Source organism: Balaenoptera physalus, assembly GCF_965194825.1.
Source record: "Balaenoptera physalus genome assembly, chromosome: 5".
In the NCBI taxonomy this organism is placed as follows: domain Eukaryota; kingdom Metazoa; phylum Chordata; class Mammalia; order Artiodactyla; family Balaenopteridae; genus Balaenoptera; species Balaenoptera physalus.
In genome coordinates this window covers 77,652,742-77,677,642 of record NC_138884.1, presented here as the reverse complement: position 1 = coordinate 77,677,642, position 24,901 = coordinate 77,652,742, and the positions used below count along the sequence as shown (strand labels likewise).

General features: G+C 42.3%; 1 protein-coding gene and 1 long non-coding RNA gene across 9 annotated transcripts in view; one reads left to right on the top strand and one right to left on the bottom strand.

Annotated features, from left to right (window-relative positions):
• Positions 1 to 455: 455 nt before the first annotated feature.
• Positions 456 to 24,901, bottom strand: part of USP46 (ubiquitin specific peptidase 46) — a 62,610-nt gene continuing 38,164 nt past the window's right edge. For 5 of the 8 annotated variants that reach the window (XM_082462318.1, XM_082462320.1, XM_082462323.1 and 2 more), the window contains 5 exons: positions 17,875 to 17,951; positions 10,265 to 10,348; positions 7,981 to 8,178; positions 4,686 to 4,764; positions 456 to 3,836 (listed from right to left, as the gene is read on the bottom strand). In XM_082462318.1, the coding sequence (XP_082318444.1) occupies positions 3,735 to 3,836; positions 4,686 to 4,764; positions 7,981 to 8,178; positions 10,265 to 10,348; positions 17,875 to 17,951 (540 nt within the window). In that variant the 3' untranslated portion in view covers positions 456 to 3,734. Of the gene's footprint in view, positions 3,837 to 3,858; positions 4,955 to 7,980; positions 8,179 to 10,264; positions 10,349 to 17,874; positions 17,952 to 24,901 lie in introns of those variants that run through there. The other 3 variants (XM_082462322.1, XM_082462316.1, XM_082462321.1) reach the window with 3 other exon arrangements.
• LOC309661060 lies at positions 19,617 to 23,548 on the top strand. The gene is made up of 2 exons (XR_014263839.1): positions 19,617 to 21,593; positions 21,958 to 23,548. It is a non-coding gene; the product is annotated as an uncharacterized lncRNA (long non-coding RNA).

Sequence of the window (24,901 nt, the reverse complement as noted above, 5' to 3'; positions counted from 1 at the left end):
AGATATCTCCAGAACACTAACTTTATGAACGTGGACAGTACGTTATTATTACACGTCCATTATTACAATGACCAGAATATTCTTTACAATGCTTCAAAATTGGGTTTGGAATGATTACCTGGACAGGAGGCTTGCCAATGACTCACATTTTATAAAAAGGATTTTAAGTCCATGTGTATAATGCTACCAAGATAGAATTCTCTAGGAAGAGAATTCCTCTTTTATTTATTTATTTTTTGCCAACAATTTTAGAGGCAGGGTGTTCAACTGATTGAAGTTTCACAAGATTGACATTATTGCTTAAAGTGCTTGAATTGGTTACATTAAAAAAAAAAAAAAGGTACAGGTTATTTTAAATAAAAACTAAAAAAAATTTTTTTAGCAACAAAGTCAAATAAATGAATGCCACACAAATACAGTAACTATTTTGGTTATACAGAAATGGAAGCCAAAAATAAATTAATGCAATACCGAAAAACAAATTTAATTAGGCAGAAACATAGGAAATCATTTTCCCTGACCCATGCCACTTACATGAGTTAATCACACTAGTGCTGATAAATGCCTTGACCATATAATAGCAAACGAGGGCAAAACATTTAGTGCACAATATTTTAATACACATGAATATACAAAGTTGATCAAAATGCAATGTTTAAAGATAAAATCCATCTGTAATAAAGCTACACTCCAATATCTAAAATAAGCCCTAAGCTCCAGTTAGAACATAGTTTCATTGTTAGGCATGCCCATGAAAATTTAGGGTATCCATGAAAATAAATGCATAGGGACCATTTCCGTCATTTTTTTCCCCATTTCATCTGAAATCCAAAATATACCAGGCTATAAAACCAGTATGACTGGTTTCCTAGTCAAAGCACCACCCTCTTGTGCCGCTCCTTGGCTCTCTTCAAACCAGCCCACTTCGTGTTGCCTCGGAACAGAAAATGCCTCAGAATAACAGGACTGGGTGTCAGCATTCTACCAACATCGACTTTCAAACAAATGAAAGTTTTATCACACTGTAACATAGTCTAGATGTTAAACAAGAAGTAACCAATAAAGCAAATATTCCTTCTCTTTTAAAAGTGGAAAACACTGCCACTTATTTTAAAACACCCAGCAGTTAAAAGAAATACAGCAGGCCTGCTCACTCCTGCCAGAAAATGACACACAAAAACCCTGGCCATTTGAGGGAATATTGCTGAGCCTTTGTGCTATTGTTGACCTCAGAGTGGTCTCACACATCCCACACCATCTCTGCTTCACACAACGAATGAGGGATGGAAAATAAAGAAGTGTTTATGTGCTCTAGTCTTCACACAAAGTGAAATGACTGAGGGGGAAATGTAGCTGCCTCGTGTTTCTTTCGTTCATTAAAGAGGAAGGGGGAAGAAGTTCCCAGAGAGCTCTAAAGTTTAAAAAACTGATGGAGTGTTGGTGGAGAAGTGTGTTTTGGTCTTTTTTTCAATCTTCTTTTCCTGCAACACACAACCATTTTAGTGTCTTTGTATTATCTTCGATACTTATTTTTTTTTATTCCAAAAATGTATCCGTGAATACTGAATTTTAACTAACCTTTTCTACTAAAAGGCATTATTTCAGTTAAGTCACTGGGAAAAACTTTTTACACATCAAAAAAAAAAAAAGTACTGAATCTATGACTTAGCATTCAGATATTACTTCCATAGGCTTCCAATTGAAACTTTTTTTTTTTCTAATAAATTAGCTTCAAGAGTCATTTCAAAGATAATTTTAATAGTTTTTCTCATGTATCAGCTCCAAATCTATGAGGGATCAATCAGCGTTTTTTTAAACTTTGCAACCTGCAGTCAAATATATGGTTTATGTATAGTACAAAGAGCTCCCTGTATCAGTCACCTTCAACTGGAAAGTGTCTCTCCTTAAAAAAGAATAAAAACACACCTTCCAGGTACGCCATTACTGCATAAGTTTTGTGGAAGAAAAAAAAGACAAAATATTTATAAATATGAATTCACCTCTAAACAAGGCAAGGTATATTTTCATCACTTTTATAAAACAATAACGTGAAGATCACCCTGTTTTTGTCTTCTCCAGTGAAAAGTAAAACATTTCACTTCAAGCATGAACAGATGAAGTGTTGGCATGCTTATGTAAGTTGTGAGCGACAAACAGTTCAAGATACTTCGAAGATAAGAAATCCAGTTTTCATCTAGATAAAGTGCTATGCTCTTAATTGTTGCAAAATGGCCAGTAACATTTTCAATTTCAGTTTGAGTTCACATTATGCCACAAGTTTGCATGTTCCTTCGCTGATTTATTAGGTAACAAAATAACAGGTTCACAGTATATTATAGTGTATGGAAGTCAACTGTCTTCCCAAAGGAAGCCAAGATCTACAACTCATAACATTTGTAGGAAACCAAAAACCAGCTCAACAGCAACACACTGTATCGACCCTTTTAATAAAAGGTGCCAATACGCAAAAGATTTAATAAATACATATGTAACAAAAAGTAACTACGGTGAGATGAGGTTCTTCCAAAAAACTCCCACTGTCAAGCATCCTGGGAGTCTGAGCCAAAGAAACGCCACCATTTTGTTCATCCCTCCACCCGCCCACTGACACTTCCTTTGACCCACTTGCATCCCCAGCTAACTCCAGTATCTCCTGTGGGGAAGGTTCCATGTTAGCCCTGGGACTGGCCAGGGCCTCAGTACACGGACTGAAATGCTAAAACGTGAACAGCTGTACAATGTGGCTGATGGGAGGAAAGGTGCAGAGCCTTCGTTCTTCCTGGGAAAGGACGGTGTTGGTGCTGCCTAGCTAAGGAGAGCTGGGCGGAAGGGCAGTCCCCGTGGTGTCTCAGCCCTGCCACCACTGACTGCGAAACACCAGTAGGATCGGAAAGATACCTTGGGAAGCTTAGCAGCGCCGGATAAAGGAGATACAACTCACAGGACAGAAGAAAAGCATCACTAAAAACAAAGAGCATAGAGCTATTTTCCTGAAACTTGGTTTTGGTAGAAAGATAAGAAAAGCAACTTTCCACTGTGCACGAAAGCTTCCTCCTCTTGGCTTTGCCTGCCCTGAGCTCCACACCTCCTCAGCCTCTGGAATTCTCATGGCTGCGTGAGCGCAGCCCGGGGCAGCCGCTAGCAACCGCGAACAGCTTCTGTTCACCCTGTTCCACCCGGAGGATGAATTCAGTTTCGAGGTTACTCACTTTTAAACATTTTCACTGGCAAAACTTAAAGCTATAGTTGCAGCTCTAAAAGGTGAGTATCTACCCCATTCTTCTGTCCTTCTGTCAGAAAAGAGGCAGAGAAGCTAAAAACGGGAAGCGGTGTTTCCAGGGACAAGTTAAAGGAATGCATTGAAAGGAGACCCCGGAAGCCATTTAGGAAGATGAGCAAAGACCCCAAAAAGACTGTCGACGTTCATAGGAAATGTCATTCTAATTCAGCCAGACACAGCCAGTGGCATGGCATGTACCTGATCCTAAAATTAGCAAATGTTATTCATCTAAAACTTACTACAATCTGATTGCAGTTAACTCTACCTCAGACTAACATAAAACCACGAGTAGTGCTGCATGTAGAAAAACGAAGGGGGAGAGTCACACAGCCAGACCCCTGAACTCGGAGCCACGCCGCTGGTGGGCCGCTGGGGAAGAGGGACGTCTGCAGAGAAACCAGGTAAGAGTGCTTTGAACATTTCCCCACTCGAATTAGTCCCACAGTCCTTTAAGTTATTCTCTTGACTGATAGAATAAAATATATCCAGATTCTGAATTTTTTGATATATCTGATGTCAGGCCATAGAATTCTTCAATAGCTTGGGCATCTATTTTCTGCAAGCAAAAGAGAAAACAATACAATGGTTTAACATGATTCCTGGGAGAAGGAAAGAAACACTAATGGAATGCACAAGAAAATGTAAGAAACCCTGTCATAAAATTGGGAACTTTCAATAGCAAATGGATAGCTCCACAGACCTGACAGAGGGACATGATTACATACATTGCATATCGTTGAGGAAGAAAGCCACCCTTTAATCTATCAGGAACCATAGATGGGCGCTCTTTGAAGAAGCCAGGACTTCTGTCTTTCAAATGGTAAACTGGGGGAGCTCTTGGGAATAACCTTAATTCTTTCAGGCCATCAGAGTTTATTCCCTTTAGTGCTACCTTAAGTGGGCCAAAATAGACCACGTCTTTGAGAGTGGAATTCTCTCCAGCTAGTATTCCTTTACAACAAAATGAATATGTGGAATACTTTGGTATCGTATAAAGATTTCCAGATTTAACAGATTGAAAAAATATATATTTTAAAATAATAATCAATACAAGAAAAATTTGGTATAATAAAAGAATTTTAATAGAACTTTGAAGTTTATTATTTGGTCCCAGAGAGGGCTTTAGTCACTCTAGGAAACAGGACTTACACATGGGCGGCAAAGAGATCCCATGTGTACGGCTAATCAGTTAACAAGAACGCAGTATTGATGAGTCCACGATCACACTCCTTCTCCCCTTCCAGAGAGAATGGGGAGCAGCAGAATTTAGTTTTGAGAGAAAGGTAAGCTGTTTTCAAGTCAGATTATGGGAAAACAGGCCTACTTTAGAAAATGTCCACACACACACATCCCCAAACACCGTCTCTGACCCACTCCTCTCTGATACAATCATCTGCATACCAACCTCTACAATGTCATCATCAAACAAAAGCCAGAAGCCATGACTTTTCACAATAGTAATATAATGCCCACGATTAGGACCACTGGAAAAGAACAGACAAAGAAAGTCACCAAGTTAACATTTATTTCTCCATAAAACTCTATGTAGCTCTCTACATGCAGTGATTTACTAGGAAATAAAACCCTCTATCTTCAGGACAGAGAACTTGGTATATATGTCTATTTCCACATTCCTTTGGCCACAACTCACGGAGGGACACCCAGGGGCCGGAGCTGCGCTGGGCATAAGAGAAAGATGAGAAAAACCTCATCTGAGTCTTCTCAGGACTCGCAATCTACTGGGGAAAACAGACATTCAAATTCAACAAATATTAACACATAATTATGGTACACCCACTATGTGCCAGACCCATTCTGGCTGCCGGGCAAAAAAGCAGTGAACGAAACAAAAAGTCCCCACTTTCTTGAGATGAGGGTTGGAGAGGTAATAAACAAACTAAAATACAGATATATTTCAATTGGTGGTAAGTGCTGTGAAGAATATAGCAGAGCAATGGGATGGTGAGCGATAGAGGGAAGGTGCTACTTGATATAACGTGGTGAAAGAAGGCCTCTCTGATGACAGGAGATTTGAGCAGAAGGAAATTCCCTGAAGGAAAGGGAAGGGGCGTGTGTGTGTGTGTGTGTGTGTGTGTGTGTGTGTGTGTGTGTGTCTGTGTGTGTGAGAGAGAGACAGAGAAAGACAGAAGCCATGTGACCACATGATGGAAGTGTCGGGAATGGGAAAGAGCAAGTGCAAAGGTCTGGGGGAGGCGTAGGGGTGGGAATAGCTCTTGGCGTGTTCACCCAACAGCAAGGCAGCCAGAGCCCAGGGAGCCCGGGGCGAAGGAGGGACGGGAATGGGCTATCGTGGCTAAGATTCTGGGCTCTGCTGTGAGTGAGCCAGGAAGACACTGGGGAATTTTGAGGAATGACGTGATCTGGCTCAAGTTTTAGAAAGATGTGACACTAAAATGTATAATAACAAGCACGAAAACAAAAAGATACATTACACAAAGCAGAGAGAACAACCAAACAGCTGCTACTATGTAGTTGGATCTGCACAACTGAGGGAATTTTTAACTCTAAATCTAGAGTTTTGTTTTGTTTTTTCAATGCACCATCAAAACTGGAAAGCTGAATTTGCCTTAGTTTGCTTTCTTTAAATACAACATGCCCCAAAGGGTCTGTTCCCACCTTTGTCAGGCCACCCTCTCCCCTCCCTCCGAGCTCCAGCCCACAGGCCTCCTCTGTTTTCATACACATCACCGTTCCCATCTTGGTTCTGTGCCCGCTGGAGCTTGCCTGAAATGGTCTTCACCCGTGTTTGCCTCCTTGGCTCTTTTTATTCCTTAGGCCTCAGCTCAAATGTCACCTCGGTAGATAAATCTTTGCCGACCACCTTCCCTAAAGAGGTGCCTCCGCTGCTCTCTGTCATTTCCCCGATCGTTCCTCATAGCACTAATCAAAATCATAAAGTGATTTTGCAGTGGTTTGGTTTTGGTGGTAGCAGTCTGTTGCGTTTACTTACTAACTATCTTTCCCACTAGATGCTCAGCTTCATGAGGGTAGGGCCCCTGTGTGTCTTGTTCACTGCTATAACTTCAGATCTTGCTACGGAACCCAGGAAACAAGGGTTTAAAAATGCGTGCAGGAGAAATCAATGAATGAGGCTGTGCACCTGGGGCAACTGTGGGCCAGGGGGTCCTGGCACAAGAAGGAAGGGTTGAGCTCCCTAACCTCAGAGCTTTCCAGAGCCCACGGCCAGAAGCCACCTGCTCCGCGTATGAGAACAATTCCACCGCTAGTGGGGAGGAATTTAAAGAATCCTCATTAGTAGCATGCGTGACTCGGCACCAGCTCAGCCTTGCTGCCAGGGCTGCTCTGACCTTGTGCCCCAGTTACAGAGACTGACTATTCTAGAACCCAACCTCCTACTTGTCCCCCAGTTCTCATAAGTGGGTCTCTGCCTTACCCTCACCAGCGTTCCCAGGGACTGGAGTCAGCACCCACAGAGATCCACACTGAAAACCCCTGCGCACCCCACACACCTGACTGCTTTTGCTTCTCCACCTCCCGTCCACACTGCCCACCTCGGCCACCAGAGACCCTCCAGGTACCAGGCTCTGCCTGCCCCCAAGACCTCCGCCCAACCCAGTGTTCATGGCTAGTTTCCAGATCGCTGAACCCCTATGTTCTTTAAAAGAATTAACTGTTAGAAGTATTCTTCAGGGGAAACAGAAAGATGGCTTATAACTGACCAACAAAGACAATTTTCTGAGAACGTAAGGCAATAACCTGTGACTTAAAGTTACTCTGCATGGGACAAAACATGAGGTGCTTCAGATGTGAAGTCACAGTTTCTGATACCATCCACTCAGTACAGGGCAAGAAATCAATCCATCCATCCCTCCACAGGGAACCACGCATCCTCTTGGTAATGGTCCGTGCACCACAACCCAATCCAGGAGAATGGAGAGGAAAAGACACCTGCTCTGTGACAGGCCCTAATCTGAGACCTATAAGGGTGACGGCATGCCGATCCCAGGGAGGGGACACAAAACCCGTCCCAGCCGAGCAAAGGATAGCAAACAGGTGAATTTTCGGCAGACTCTTCCAGGCTTACACCAAATTATGGAATAAAAAATACTTCCTCAAAAGACTTCCAGCAAATACACTTTGCTTCTCTACATCGAGGGGCCTTCTCTCTTACTCCCTCTTTTTTTCTGATTAGGTACTTATTATAGAATATTGGGGAAAGACTAAAAACTGCATAAAGAATATTTGTTAAAAGTACATTTTAATCATTCAAAATGCCAAAAGATTTTTAAATTCCATCTACTGCTTCCAGTCTTCATTCACACATCTTAAACCACTTTTGAGATCATACTATACGTGCAACCTGGTTTCTTAATTAAACTCATAGCATAAACATTTCTTTCTCCACGTGATTTCAGACTCCATAAGCGTCATTTATATCCAATGGAGACTTAGTATTTCCCTTATGAGAGAACATGTAGATTATTTTTATTATAATGCAATTGTTTTATTTTTTATTTTTAATTTATTTTTTATTATCTTATTTTATGTGTGTACGTTTAGGTTCACTTTGAGGTGACAGATAAACCAGAGCTTGGAGGAGACTTCCCAAAGCACCATTACCGCTGAGTCTCACCGCCCCGGAAGGGTGCGGCGGGGTCTACCTGGCCCGGGGACAGCCCTCCCGCTTCCCCCACGCCGCGCTCCCCACCTGCCCTCACCTGCCGCAGTGAACCACCACCGCAACCAGGTCGTACATGCGGTCCAGGTTCACCGCGTCGCTGGAGGTGTTGAAGAGCCGCAGTTCCAGGGGGAAGACCACCCGGTAAGACAGCTTGGTGTACCTGTGGAGCTGCTCCATGTACTTGAATCGCTTGAGGTGCAGGGCCAAAATCATGGGCAGCTTTTTGACTCTCATCCTAAGAAACCATGACATAGAAAATCAGTGGTAGCCAACCCCCATGGGTGGAAGAGAATACACCGCCGCCTGCACAAATGGAGAGCAGGAGGGGTCCAACAAACTTCAAACCAGCAAACGGCCAAACCACTCGCAAGAATAAAAGGATGCTCGCTTATGTAGAGCTGACTTCTACAGGCTCGGCTAGCTGGAGCCTAGCCCGCAGAGAAAAGCGCAACGGGGAGGGAGGGGGTCTCTGTTTGGTCAAAGGAGACATCCCGGAACTTTCGTACCAATGAAAATACGTGCAATTGCTCTGCATCACTGCCCTCTGCCTCCCAGGGAGAACAGTATTTGGACAAACCCCCCCACCCTGAGATAATGGAGACGAGGGGGACAGTCTCTGAGAGAAGGAGGTTGGGGAGAGGACAAGCGGAAAGGTGCAGTCTGGACGCACAGGTTCTGAGGACCGACCAGCAGGGATGCCTCAGATACTGCCCACTGCGGGCCGTCAGATAACCCGGCATGCTGGGCCCACTCTCCCTCCCTACTCCTGTGCTTCTGGGCAAGTGATTTCCCTTCTCTGGCTCTCAGGTTCCTCGCTTGTAAACGCAAGGGTTGGCTTAGGGCTACATTTACCCCAACAGGCGCACGAGAGCCCTGGAGATGCTAACGGATGTGGGGTTTCTGGGGCCAAGTCTGCACAATGCTCCCTTCTATTCTGAAGTTCCTCCTCGCACATCAGCATACCGAGGGATTTGAGAAATCCTGCAGAAAAGGATTTTCTTTTGTGTTTGATGCAGCATTTCGCCAACTTACATAAACGCGGAAAGCTTTTTTCACTAGATGACCACTAATATTCCTCGGTAGGAAGTCACAAAGACCACAGTTTACGTGGATAACTCTGCTAGAATAGAGGATTTTCTGGTTGCCTTCCAGGACCCCCTCTATGAAGGTCCTGAATCAGTGTAAATGCTGTTCAACTTGGCACATTTTCAATGCATATTATTTGTAAAGGACAAATTTTAAGAGAATATTACTCAGAAATCTATGGAGTAAAAACCCTGTTCATAAAAATAAGCAAAATAACAACATCAGCAGAAACATAAGATTTATAGTGAACCCTATATTTTCCAGGAACACAACATTTTAATGTATAAACCTCCAGGGCTAAACAGAAAACACCTTCATGCCCTAGGAAGACCTAGATTACACGGGTGGGAGCAGAGGTGAGTTCCTCGACCACTAGCAAGTGTTAACTCCTGCCTGCCACCACGGTGACTAACCTTAAGTTTTGATGCACCAAGAAAAGATGTGCATGTCTGAGGATGGAGGGCCGGGAGACTGGGCAGAGAAACTATTTCGACCTCAGCTCTAGACCCCTGAGGGTTTTAGGTGGCAGGAATGGGCGTCTGTGAGTTACCCTGAATATACCACAACCATAGGCAGGGTAAACTTAACTCACAGTAAGGCTTCACAGGATAATTAAAATGTCAAGTTTCTTGGCTTCTGGGGACAGAACACAGGGATGAACTGGCTATTTCACATTGTCCAAGAGCTGGAACTGGCTGGTGCTGGTAAAAAGATGGGCAACCCTGGGTCCTGTATCAACTCAGAATATGATAACTTTCTTATCACCTGTCCACAAACTGATGTCATTGACTTCCTCATGATTCCTTATTAAATGATTTTTTTCTTTTTTTTTTGCCTCTCTGTCTTCTAAATAAGAAGTTCCAATGTTTAGGCAATACTTACAATATTATCAGGTGACCACTATGTGTTATGTACTATGCTAAATCCGTTTTATAATTTGCCTTTAATCCTAAGAGGAGAGTGCTTATACTTGCTCACCACTTGTTTACCCAGCACGAGTATCTGGCACATTGAATGAATGAATGAACAGATAAATAAACAATCAGACGAAAGGGCGACTTCCCCAGGTAGGCGTTCTTACCCTATTTTACCAGTGAGGAAGGTAACTGAATTCTCCAAAGCTACTTGGCTACGAGCCCACGGAACTGGGATTCAAAAATCAGATCTGTCAGGCTCCACAGTCTGGTTCCTTCTGACGACACAAAGCCACCCCCTGAGCTAAACCCTTCACGTACCTTTTCTGGGCTTCCTGTTTGCTGCAACACGTTTCACAATAATACTTCTGTTCACTACACAGTGTTTCTGTGTTGCTGAAGTCTCTGAAGAGAAAAACATTTTCAACTTAAAAGAAGTCCAAAATGCACTCAGTTTACCATGTTTTAACCCCCCTATTACCTGTAGGGTAATTTTTAAGTGAATGTGGGGAAAGAAGTAATGAGAAAAGATCCTTCTTAGAAGCAGGTGCTATGATGCATTAGAGCATGTCCACTGGGCTGGGTTATGATTTCACCATGAGAGATTTTCAAGTACAGCTTTATTTAATGGGACACAGATAGATCTAAATTACGATTTCCAACTGATTCAGGAAAAAAACTCAGGGTTTAACAGAGAGTACCTGTAAATTGGAAATAAAATTACAATGGAAAAATACTAACTCTAGTAAAAGCCAACCATTTCAGTGTAAGTCAAGTCCAAAAATGTCAATCACACAAAATGCAAGGTGTCATTATTATGTGGTTAATGAAAAACGGTCTGTCTCAGGTGGTCTATATTTTCGAAGAGCACAAAAGTAAAGATAATAAAATGTAAACCATATTCAATGGCCTTTATATTGAACTAAGAAAGTCCCAAATAATCAGATGTCTACCAACCCCCTGCTCCCCACCTCCCCACACGCTGGAAGATAACTTCAGCCTGCCTCCTGAGAACAAATGCCACTGGGATGTTATATCTGTATTCACCTTATCATGAGGTTTTACTGTACTACCTATAGTTTTCATTTTTTAAATGTCATGGCTTTTCATTCTTCTCTGGTCACTGAGATTCTACTTAACATTCCTGTGGTACTGCTTCAAAGGCTGAATAGAACATTCAGAATATCGTAATACCCCAGAGTCTTGAAAAAGTCCATGACATTTCCTTATTCATAGGGAGTGCCCTAGTGCCAGAATGATCAGATTTATTAAATAGAAACTGTTATTTACATGGTGTTAATGACTCAATCACTTAAACAGAGCTTATCAAGAGAAAACATAGGTTGTTCATTCATTAACTTCCGCAGTGGCTACTGACAGTACCCTGGGCTAGGCGCTGGGGATCTGCAGAGAATGCCTGCCCTCACACAGCTCACAGTCTACCAGAGACACGTGCAGGAAGCCACTCACAACACTTAGTGTTCACTGCAGGCTAGACATAAATCATTTCACACGATTGACTCCCCTGCCTAAAATCCTCCAACAGTTTCTCAGTGCAATCAGGAATAAAATCCAAATTTCTTACCGTGGCCAACAGACCGTCTGTCCTCAGAGCCCCGACTGCTCTTCTGACCCACCTCCCGCCCCACCCCATCTCCTTCACTCTGCTCCAGCCCCGCCGGCTGGCCTTCCGTGTAGCTCCAGAGTGCCACGCTCTCCCTGCCTTGGGGCACTTGCTGCTGCTATTTCCCCTGCACTGACAGCTTCTTTCCAGATGCTTCCATGGCTGGCCCTGCTCACTGCTCAGAGCTCAGCCTAAATGTCACCTCTTTGGAGGGGACTTCCCCAGCCACTCTCTCCAAACCCATCCAGCCCCTACTCTATTGCTGTCTTGTTTTCTTCTGAGCACTTATCACAGGCCCAACCCATAACGGCGCTCAATAATGTGTGTTGGCTGAACAAAGGAACAAAGAGAGAATCGTGTGTATGAAGTCCAGGGGAAAGCAGAGAGGACAGAGAAATGAACTGGGATTATTCAGGACGTTTCCCCAAGGGGTGATATCTGAGTCAGGTTCACAAAAAGGGAAAGTAAGCCAGGGGAATGAGAGTCCAGGGTCCCAGACGGAGTGAAGGCTGCGGCCCAAAGGCATGAATGCAAGGTATAGAGCACGCTTCTTAGAAGCTGTGTGGACCGTGTGGCTCTCTAACTGGTCTCTGCAGGGGCGACAGCATCAGACAGTGCTTTTTGGATCACTTCTGGCAGCGCTCTGGGGGAAGGACTGGAGGGGGTCGAAAAACAAGGAAACAATTTAGAAGGCAATTACACTCAACTCTCAGATTTCAAGTGCTTGGTGCCTAATATAGACTCAAACTTAGCTGAATGCATACTAGCCAGCTCTTCATGGAGTAACTGATGTGAAATCTCTTCTTGGCCCACACACGGTTTACTGGGGTGGAACGGAACAACCAAGGAGAAGGGGGGGACGAGCCTGGGTGACGGTGGAGATTCACATTTTTGGAATGTCTACCACAGACAAATCTCTTTATCCAACTAAAGAATCAGAATAACTAAGGCAAGCACAACAACAAATAAGGAATTAAACACTTTCTACTCTCTCTTCTTATTCCCCCCTGCCAAAAAAAAAAACCCAGAAGTTTTTGTAGACCCACTACGTAGAAATATAGCAGAAGTTGGTACCTAACGTAAAGAGCTGATTCACAAATAACCACCATCCTGCCCAGCCCTAGCTGGCTGGAAGCTCAGTGACACAGGAGAGACAGCGTGATGCTTTTGGAGCATCTGTGAGTTGAGAATTGGAAAATGCGGCTAAGTTAGGAAAACAGAGTGGCCCCGGCAAGAAACTGAGGCAGAGCAGATCTGTCAGGTGATGCTATACAGTTGTGGGAACAAAAGCAGGCAACAAAGGTGGAGGAAACTTTTCAATGAGAAAATCAAAGAGGAGAGAGTAGAGAGGTCTTTTTGACACTTGGGATAAATTACAACAAAGCACAGAGGAGAGGTTACTGGGAATGCACAAAACTCTTTGTATTTCTTTAAAAAGAGTCAAAGTGTGGGGCTCCCCTGGTGGTGCAGTGGTTGAGAATCTGCCTGCCAATGCAGGGGACACGGGTTCGAGCCCTGGTCTGGGAACATCCCACATGCCGCGGAGCAACTAGGCCCGTGAGCCACAACTACTGAGCCTGCGCGTCTGGAGCCTGTGCTCCGCAACAAGAGAGGCCGCGATAGTGAGAGGCCCGCGCACCACGATGAAGAGCGGGCCACGCTTGCCGCAATTAGAGAAAGCCCTCGCACAGAAACAAAGACCCAACACAGCCAAAAATAAATTAATTAATTAATTAAAAAAAAAAAAAGTAAATGGGATCAAGAGTATTTAGATTTAAAAAAAAAAGAGTCAAAGTGGTAATGAAACACTTTTTAAAAATACACTTTGGGAACAAATCTACTATGAAACACATACCTTTATATGGAAACTATGAAACCTAATGGAAATGTATACAAGAAAACTTGAAAAAAATGGAGAAAGACTATGTTCCTGGGTAAGATGGCTATAGGTTGTACAGACAGCTACCATGCCCATGTTTAATGTCTATGTTTGATACATTTCTAATTAAAATCTTAACTTTTCACTCAACACAACAGCTAAAAAATTGAATTTAAAAGAATTCTCAAGCTAGGCTTCCCAATAATTTTCATGTCATGACCCACATAAAATAATGGTGCCACATAGAAATGAGCTGGGGTACACCAACACGGCTGCTTCTCTGGCAGCTCCAGGCTCTGCCCAGCCTCCCAGAAGCTGAGGGGATCTACACGCACCTGTAACCCATCTTCTGGGGCACACCAGCTGGGAAGCTTTGTTCTAGAATCTGCAGCAGTGGTTCCCCCAGCTGCTCATCAGAATCACCTGGCGAGCTTTAAAAACAATCTCAATCCCCCCTCCCCCTCCCCCAAGCCTAATTACAACAGAATCTCTCCAGGTAGAACCCAGGCACTATTGTTCTTAAAGCTCCCTAGGTGGTTCCAGTATGCTGCCTGGGCTGAGAGCCATTATCCCCAATGCTTTGCAAATATTAACATGCACGGGAGTCACCGGGAAATCCTGTTAAGACGCAGGCTCTGAGTCATGCACTCATTCTTGGAGGAGACCTGAGATGCTGCCGTACTAACGAGATCCCAGGTGATGTCAACGGCACTAGGCCACAGACCCCTGTTTGAGTAGCACAGATCTAGAGCAGGGGTTCTCAAACTTTGGTGGTATGAAAACCACCCAGAAAAATTAATTAAAAATAGATGCCCAGGCTCACAAAAGTCGAATATGGCCTGGGCCTCAATTTTTACCAACTTCCCCAGGTGATTCTGATATGCACCAAAGTTTGAGAACTACTGACTAGAGTATTAAAGAAGGTCAAAAAAAGAAATCCAAAAGAAAGACATGTCAGATATTAGCAAACACCATATATATAAATAATAACCAAAACCAAGACATAAGTGAGGGAAACAGAGAAACTAATAGATGAGCAAATGGCAATGGATGTGTGATGGGGATGCGTGTGAACTTAGCACACAGAGGAAGTTTCCAAAATGAATAGAAAAGACATTTCTTTAAAAAGAGAGTAATTGTAAAAATAGAGCTTTGGGAGAACTAAAAGGCTGACCTCCCTGGCCCTGGGAGAATGGGAATTTTTAGTGACAGGAGGACACAGGAAGGGGAGAGTGGTTTCAGAACATGGAGCACTTTGAGGAGAAAGGTACGCTTCTGTGCAGGAACCACAGGGAGGGACTAAGGCCCTGAAGTGAAAGACAAAAAATACCAAAAAGGACATGGGGGGGGGTGGATAATTAAGATCAACTTCACGTATTTTAAGGTTTCGCCTGAGGCCATCCCTGAACTTCTTAAAAGAAAAAAAAAACTTTCTCAGTATCCTCCTATGATACAGATGGCTCACTCTGCCTAAGACACAGTGCTGAGATGTGAAATATTAGAGTCATAGCTCAGCTACAATATGGCTTTAGTGCCTTCTCTAGACCTGTAGCCTGAATTAACCACCATTTATACCATCATTTCTCTGGGACAAAAGTTCACTGAAAACACACTGTAATTGATCATCTAAAGCCCTTCAGGAAGGAGGTGGCAGAGAGCTTACATTTAAATCCTACAATGTTAGCCTGATTTTTAACTTTTTTCAAAATCAAAACAAATGATAAAATATCACATCGGAAGAGATATGCAGGCATGGTGTTAAAGAAGAAAACTCATAATTCTAGTTTGAAAAACAAACCCTCAAGAATGCAAAGCAAATTAAACCATGAAAGGGGCCAAAAAAGATCATAATCATTCCTTCTCTTTGGTCTCAAACAGAGAAAGCTAATGGATCAGCTGGCATCATTTATTCCCTGGAACTTTCTCCTGCACTTTGTTCTTTTGGGAAAGGCTGGAAAGCTGCCACCCCCATCACAGAACTCTCAGCGGTGAATGGCAACACCTGGCAGGCCTCTCTTTATGTTGGGGAGGTGAGACCTTAGGCATATATGAGGGCAGGTCTAGGTAAGTCAGTCAAGGTCTATTTTAAGGATGATGTAAGATGGGGTGGGGCAGGCACTTCAGGAATATCAGCCTGGACAGTCAGATGAGAATCTGATGTTGTTTAAAAGGTATTCTGAGGCTATTCTGTACCCACCCACCCTGCTTTAACGCCTCCACATGCCTCTAGCCTGCCTTCACCAGGTATGCATCGCCAATATATACATTTCTCCAAGGAAAAAAAAAGTGGGGGGGGAAACATAATTCTGGGTTACATTTGTTTCTAACAAGGTTTCCCAAAGTTTGGAATTATAACTAACTAAAGTTAGCCCTTTACCTGGTTGGTCTCAAAGCTATAGTCGCTGCCGTCTGCCCTTTTGAACAGCCCAGAAATTTCTTAGAGGGGAGGGGAATAGTCAGCCTCCCAAACTAACTCCCCTTCTCAAAGAAGCAGAAATGGGCAAGTAATACCTTTCCTCCCACCCCCTCACCTACGACCAGCGCTGGCGCAACCTTAACTTTTTCGACTCCCTGTGAACACAAAACCCTGAGGAAATCAAAACTGGCTGTTTTTCACAGGAATATTAGGAGCCCATGCCATAAACTGAACCATTCAGAAGAAAAAAAGGCCATCCAGGCCCACAAGATGCTTTGCAAACAAATGTATCCTAGACACCTGGACCCAAGGCATTTGGAGGCAAGGGATGAAACGTCAGACCAACAGGAGGTGTTGCAGTAACTCTAGGGGGTGAGGGTAGGCTCAGAATCCTGGGAATTGGAGAGTAATCAGCCCCCAGCTCACACAATACATGACGCTCAGATGGACCAAAATGCTCTTCCAGGATGGAGTTGGTGCCTTTGCCCTGAAAAATGACTTTCTAACAGCCAAACGGCCACAGCAAGTCTCTTTAATCTAGTCTAAAGAGTTCTAAGTAACCTGAACTCCAGATAGAACAATTCTGTTACACAATTCCCACTGATAAAGATCAACAGTGGCTTGAAAGAGAAAGACAAATACCATGTGGTATCACTTATATGTGGAATCTAAAATGTGACACAAATGACATAGAGAACAGACCTGTGGTTGCCAAGAGGGAGGGGAGGTGGGGAGGGATGGATTGGGGGTTTGGGATGAGCAGATGCAAACTATTGTATAGAGACTGGATAAACCACAAGGTCTTACTGTATAGCACAGAGAACTATATTCAATATCCTGTGATAAACCATAATGGAAAAGAATGTATATATATGTATAACTGAATCACCTTGCTGTACAGCAGAAATTAACAGAACACTGTAAATCAACTATACTTGAATAAAATAAATTTTAAAAAATAAACAAAAAAATAAAAATCAGTAGTGTCTTGTAGTGACACTATAAAACGTCTCTGAGCTGAGGTATCATAAGCAATGGGAAGGCCCACCTGACCACCTGGTCTACACTGGCACCCCCAATACCAGGCACTCTCGAGACGTGTTTAATGTCCTTCAAAGCACTGATCCCTGTCCGTGGATTCCCACTAGACTGTAAGCGCCATGAGATGCATACCTGCCGCTCATCCCCGACCTCCAGTGTCCAGAACAGAGCTGGGCGAATTATAAGCGCTCATGAAAGGAGGAGAAGACAGTGAGGACAGGAGAAGGGAACTGTGTCTCTGTATCAACTTTGAGCACATTTTCAACACACAAGTCAACGCACAATAGCTACAGTAATCCTGGGCATGTGTTGCTCTTATACTCTGGGCTCCTTGCCTTTCCTCAACCCTAATTAAGAGGAAGTTTTTTTCCATAAATGAGCTCCATACAATGCTGAAAGATGGAGGAAAAGGTAATGCCCTCATTGGTTCTCAGCTCAAAAGCGCATAATTTTTTTTTTGGCCACGCTGCACAGCTTGCGGGATTCTTAGTTCCCTGACGAGGCATTGAACCCCGGCCGCAGCAGTGAAAGCTCCGAATCCTAACCACTGGACCACCAGGGAATTCCCATAATGTTTTAAATAATAGAATAGATTAGCTTAGAAAAAGTAATGGTAGGCATCTGTAGCACTTTTTAACTTAATTGTGTGACTCTGTGACTGTGTGTGTCTCTGTGTGTGAGAGGGAGAGAGGCTGATGAGAGCCCAAAGCACACATCTGTATTAAAGATTAAAACCTTATTTTTAAACTTAATGACTTCCACTTGATCCTCTCTCTCCTCAGCAGGACTCTTCTCCAGACCACATACACTTATTTTTAATCTCTCTTAGGAAAGAAGAAATAGAAAATAATAGGATTATATTGGTTTAACAGAAAGGAAGATTATGTCCTGAAGAAACACAAGGTTCTTCCCCCCATGTACTTACTAGCCTGATCAAAAGCTCAGACCACTGTCAGAATTCATGAGGTTACCTTAGACAGTGGGTAATAGATGTATTCTGCTCCACATCAACAGAAAGGTCAAGAAAATCTTCATCTTTGCTACTAACCTGGAGCAAAAAAAAGAAAAAAAAGTTATTAGGCACAAAATACATAATAGACAAGTAGATAAAACTTTGAACACCTACAGGTAACCAAAAACCATAACTGCAGTACAAGTCAGGTATGGCTTTGTATACTCTCTAGCTACCAGTTACCTTGAAAACAATCCAAAACAAGAGAAAATCCTAAATTCTCCATTTAACCTTATCTGTGTCCAGCTTTGATTCAGGCTTTTCATAATTAAAACTCAACCAGATTTCTCCTCCTGTCCATTCATTTCCCCCACTGTTTCAAAGGAGGAAATATCAAACAGGTATCCATATAGCTCGGCCTGGCAGAATGATAACAATGGAAATGGAGAAAGGACAAGAGCCTTAAAAAACCTACTGCTCAGATGACCGCCCTCCATTCAGCTGTCTGCAATTCTTGCCAGTGCCCTGAAATCACTCCCTTCCTCCTGTGCCTAGTCATTCAAACTGTGTGGGGGGCCCGGGAGCCGAATGTGCTATGGGCTGGAGGGTCTCTCTCTCCCTCTCTCACACACACACACACACACACACACACACACACACACACACACACACACACACACACACACACACACACACACACACACACACACACACACACACACACACACACACACACACACACACACACACACACACACACACACACACACACACCTGTCCTCTGGCCCAGGAAGTGTTGTCCTTGGTAGAACACGCCCATGCTGTCTGTGGCACCACCCAGACCTGGAGCTGGCCGGGAGCCTGGGCTCACGCAGGCCCAGCAGACTGGACTGCCCTCAGCCACACCCATCACCAGCCATGGCTGTTTCCTGGCCTGCACAGCTGACACCACACCAATTCTGGGTCTGTACTTATCAAAGCTCACCGAGTGGTGCTTGCCTTCCAGCAGCTCACCAGCTGGCCTGGCATTTCACTGTCTTGGAGTGGGAGGGACAAACTAGCCCAGCAGGAACTTTGAGGTGCCCAGTCAATTGGCAGCAAAACAAAAATAATACTCCTGTAAGTGAGACAACTATCCTATGACCCAATACTCCAATAGTCAGAGATGTGGACACAATCTTTTATGCTTTTATTAGCACACCCAAGAATGGGTATTGGCAGACTGCCCAACTCCATATCCTGTCTCTGCCACTTATAAAGTGGATGACACTAGGCAAGGTACTTAGCCTCTCTGTACCTCAGTTTCCTCATCTGTAAAGTGGGAGCAGTAAGAGTATCTATTTCATAAGGTTGTTGTAAGGATGAAATAAGATAACACATGTAAGGTGCTTTAAGAAGTAAGCACTCAACAAATCAAGGATGGAAAAAACATTTAAAATGGCCTAAAATGGTCAAAAAGTTGGGAATGGTTTACTACATTGTGAGTATCATATTAAATGAAACATGAGACTGCTCTCCTGCACTTCCACCGTCACCATGAGACGGGCAACCCAGGCTAGCCCACTGCTTCCCAGAAAAAGATGAGAGACCCACAGAGGAGAGCTGTTCTCACTAAGGTGCCCCAGCCAAGCCCAGACAGGAGCACCATCCCCACCGGCCTCAGACACATACGTGAGACAGCTGAAATGCAGACGTACGGGCTCAGCCAAGGCCAGTTGGATCAGGCGACCCCCCGCCAACCCATGGTTGCATGAACTATAGCAAAAAAATCAGAGTGGATTTAAGTCTCAGAGTTTTAGGGAAGTTTGTAACAAAGCAACAAATAACCAATACAACTACTTAACATGACAGGCATTCCTCCTTTTACTGAACTTGGCAGCTAGTGTGTTTCTTACGATTTGAAGTTTTGTGGCAACCCTGTGTCGAGCAAGTCTACTGGCAAGAGCATTTGCTCACTTCGTGTTTCTGTGTCACATTTTAGTAATTTTCACAATATTTAAAACCTTCTTCATTATTACTGTGCTTTATGGTGATCTGTAATCAGTGATCTTTGATGTTACTACTATGACTCACTGAAGGTTTGAATGATGGTTATCATTTTTTAGCCTTAAGTATTTTTCAATTAAGGTATGCACATTTTTTAGACATAATACTATTGTACACTTAATGGACTACAATATAGTGTAAAAATAACTTTTATATGTATTGGGAAACCAAAAAATTTGTGTGACTCGCTTCATTGTGATATTCACTTTATTGCAGTGATTGGAACCAAACCCACAATATCTCCAAGGTACGTCCGTATGTATATTTTATTTTTATTCATTTATTGTCTATTTCCCCCTTACTAAAGTGAAAGTTCAAAAGACTGGCTTCTGTGATGACTAAGATCCTGCCCTTCCAACACTCCTCCAGAAAAGTATAAACTCAAATAACTATAAACTAACAGCAACTACCTGAAGGCAATGGAGGCAGATGGGGAGTCCACACGTGGAGGAAAAGAGCTGCAAATAATGAGTTCATGGTCTCACAGCCTTTAGCGGGATCCATGGGGGAAAATGCAGTCTTTCTGGTCTAGGAGCCAGAAAAACCAATCTGGGAGACCATGTCCACTGAGAAGAAGGGAAGGAATCTGAGAAGGTATCCCCAACTCTGTCTACCCACATCTCTGGCTGACCCCTGAGCCACACACATGCACAGAGTACACTCACAGCAACTTGGCTGGTGACAAAACGGATGACCCAAGAGTCAAACTGCTGCCTAGGAAACAGTTTGTAGTATGACTCCAACCAAGATAACTATCTGCTAAAACTAAAGAAACTCAAAACTAACTGAAGAAAAACAGCAGAACCCAGAGTCTCTCAAACTGAACATTCTCAATGTCCTAGATAGGATCCAAACTTACAATATGTGAAGAACCAGGAAAATGGAAGATATTCTTAAAAATAAAAGGAGGCAACTGAGACCAATCCTGGGATGACCCAGATGTTGGAAGTAACAAACAATGATTTTAAAGAAGTTTTTATAAATATCTTCAATAAAGTGAAATATATTCACAGTGAACCAAAAAATAAGACATCTCAGCAGAGAAATAGAAACAAACAAAAAAAGAATCAAATGGAAATTCCTGAACTAAAAAATTAATACACTGGATGGACTTCACAGAGAACTGGAGATGACAGAGGAGACGCCAGTGGACTTGAAGACAGAACAATGGAAATTATCCAAGGAGAAGAATAAAGGGGAAAAAAGAAAGATTGAAATAAAAATTAACAGATACTCAATAAACCTGTTAGATATCATACACATAATTGGAGTCCCAGACGGGGAGGAGAGAGAATAGGGCAGAAAAACGATTTGAAAAATAATGGCTGAATATTCCCAAAATTTGGTGAAAGACATACATTTATAAATTGAAGATACTCAACAAACACCAAGCAGGATAAATACAAAGAAGGCCAGCCAAGGTCAAACTGTTGAAAGCCAAAGGTAAAAAAGCAAATCTTAAAAACATCTAGAGAAAAATGACACATTACAGCGAGGTTCCTGGTGTCCTAGTGTTTGGAATTCCAGGCTTTCACTGCTGTGGCCTGGGTTCAATCCCTGGTCGGGGAACTGAGATCCCACGAGCTGCATGGCATGGCTACAAAATAAATAAATAAACAATTTTTTAAAAAAATGACACATTACAAGGGAATGATTCTGTTGGAAGCTGGCCTCTCATCAAAAATTACAGAGGCCAGGGCTTCCCTGGTAGCGCAGTGGTTGAGAATCTGCCTGCCAATGCAGCAGACACGGGTTCGAGCCCTGGTCTGGGAACATCCCACATGCCGTGGAGCAACTAGGCCCGTGAGCCACAATTACTGAGCCTGCGCGTCTGGAGCCTGTGCTCCGCAACAAGAGAGGCCGCGATAGTGAGAGGCCTGCGCACCGCGATAAAGAGTGGCCCCCCACTTGCCACAACTGGAGAAAGCCCTCGCACAGAAACGAAGACCCAACACGCCAAAAATAATAATATAAAAATAAATTAATTAATTTAAAAAAAAAAAAAAAGAATGAGGAAGAAGGTGGTCTTTAAAAAAAAAAAAAAAAAATTACAGAGGCCAGAAGACACTGAACGTCTTTGGTATGCTAAAAGAAAAAGCTATCAAAACAGAATTCCTGTATCCCATAAATATATCCTTCAAGAATGAAGATAAAAGTGAACAGAATTCATTATTAACAGACTTGCACTACAAGAAAGGTTACAGGAAATTCTTTAAACCAAAGGGAAAAGCTACCAGATGGAAATCCAGACCCTCAAGAAAAAGTGAAGAGCATCAAAAATGGGAATTATGATATTGTCCTGTGGGGGTTATAATATACATAAATGTAATACATGTAGCAACTATAGCATAAAGGACAAGGCAGGTCAGGGGTGGACGGAATATGCACCTACACAGTTATCAGTTAACTATGTCTTATGCGAAATGGAACATTATTAATCGTAAGGGGACTGTGAAGAGTGAAGAATATACTGTACTCTCCAGAGCAACCACTAAAAAACAACGTACAAAGATATACTAAGAGGAAAATTAAAATGGAATTGTTAAATGTAATATACACACACACAAATAACCCAAAAAAAGGGGAAAACATTTAAAAAGCAGAGAAGGAGGAATAGAGAAACAAAAAGCTCCGGGGGTATAAATAGAAAACAAATAATAAAATGGGAGCCTCAAATCCAACCATATCAATAATTATATTAAACACTAATATAATAAACTTTTCAAGTAAAAGTCAGAAATTGAGTTGAATTTTTGTTAAAAAGCAAGACCAGCTACATACTGTCCACAAGAGCTATACTTTAAATACAAAGAAACAGATAAGCTGAAAAAAAATGGATGGAAAAAAATATACTATGTAAAGAGTTAATATACATATATAGTGGGCTATTTAATATAAGAAAATAGATTTTAGACAAAATTATGAGACATAAAAAAGGTATTTCCTAATATTTGGGTCAATTTACTAGAAAAACATAATCAAAAATATGGAAGTGCCTCATAACAGAGCCTCAAAAATATATGAAGCTGGAGCAGTATTCACCAACAAAATGGAATGAACCACATGCTACATCACAAATGAATCTCAAAAATGCTATGTAAGTGAAAGAAATCAGACACAAAAGACCACATCTTGTATGATTCCATTTATATGAAATGTCCAAAAAAGGCAAATATCTAAAGACAGAAAGTAGCTTAGCAGTGGCCTAAGGCTTGCAACAGAGATTAACTGCCCAATACAAAGGATCTTATTGGTGTGATGGAAATGTTTTAAAACTGGATTATGGGCACAAAAACAGAAATACAAATCAATGGAACAGGCTAGAAAGGCCAGAGATAAACCCACGCATATATGGTCACCTTATCTTTGATAAAGGAGGCAAGAATATACAATGGAGAAAAGACAGCCTCTTCAATAAGTGGTGCTGGGAAAACTCGACAGCTACATGTAAAAGAATGAAATTAGAACACTTCCTAACACCATACACAAAAATAAACTCAAAATGGATTAAAGACCTAAATGTAAGGCCATACACTATAAAACTCTTAGAGGAAAACATAGGAAGAACACTCTTTGACATAAATCACAGCAAGATCCTTTCTGACCCACCTCCTAGAGAAATGGAAATAAAAACAAAAATAAACAAATGGGACCTAATGAAACTTAAAAGCTTTTGCACAGCAAAGGAAGCCATAAACAAGACCAAAAGACAACCCTCAGAATGGGAGAAAATATTTGCAAACAAAGCAACTGACAAAGGATTAATCTCCAAAATATACAAGCAGCTCATGCAGCTCAATATCAAAAAAAAACAAACAACCCAATCGAAAAATGGGCAGAAGACCTAAATAGACATTTCTCCAAAGAAGATATACAGATTGGCAACAAACACATGAAAGGATGCTCAACATCACTAATCAATAGAGAAATGCAAATCAAAACTACAATTAGGTATCACCTCACACCAGTCAGAATGTCCATCATCAAAAAAATCTACAAACAATAAGTGCTGGAGAGGGTGTGGAGAAAAAGGAACCCTCTTGCACTGTTAGTGGGAATGTAAATTGATACAACCACTATGGAGAACAGTATGGAGGTTCCTTAAAAAACTAAAAATAGAACTAGCATATGACCCAGCAATCCCACTACTGGGCATATTCCCTGAGAAAACCATAACTCAAGAAGAGTCATGTACCACAATGTTCATTGCAGCTCTATTTACAACAGCCAGGACATGGATGCAACCTAAGTGTCCATCAACAGATGAATGGATAAAGAAGATGTGGCACATATATACAATGGAATATTACTCAGCCATAAAAAGAAATGAAATTGAGTTATTTGTAGTGAGGTGGATGGACCTAGAGTCTGTCATACAGACTGAAGGAAGTCAGAAAGAGAAACAAATACCATATGCTAACACATATATATGGAATCTAAAAAAAAAAAGTGGTTCTGATGAACCTAGGGGCAGGACAGGAAATAAAGACACAGACATAGGGAATGTACTTGAGGACACGGGGAGGGGGAAGGGTAAGCTGGGACGAAGTGAGAGAGTAGCATTAACGTATATACACTACCAAATGTAAAATAGATAGCCAGTGGAAAGCAGCCGCATAGCACAGGGAGATCAGCTTGGTTCTTTGTTACCATCTAGAGGGGTGGGATAGGGAAGGTGGGAGGGAAGTGCAAGAGGAAGGGGATATGGGGATATATGTATATGTATAGCTGATTCACTTTGTCATACAGCAGAAACTAACACAACATTGTAAAGCAATTATACTCCAATAAAGATGTTAAAAAAAAAAAAAAAGCAATAAATGGCTGTAAGAATCCCCCCTCACAAAAAAACCTGGATTTTGGTCATAGTTACACAACTCAGCAAATCACCCCAAAAAAAAAAAAAAAATCACTGAATGGATGAATTTCATGGTATTTAAATTGCATGTCAACAAAGTTGTTTTTAAAAAGTAAAAATATTCATGAAGCAAAAACTGACA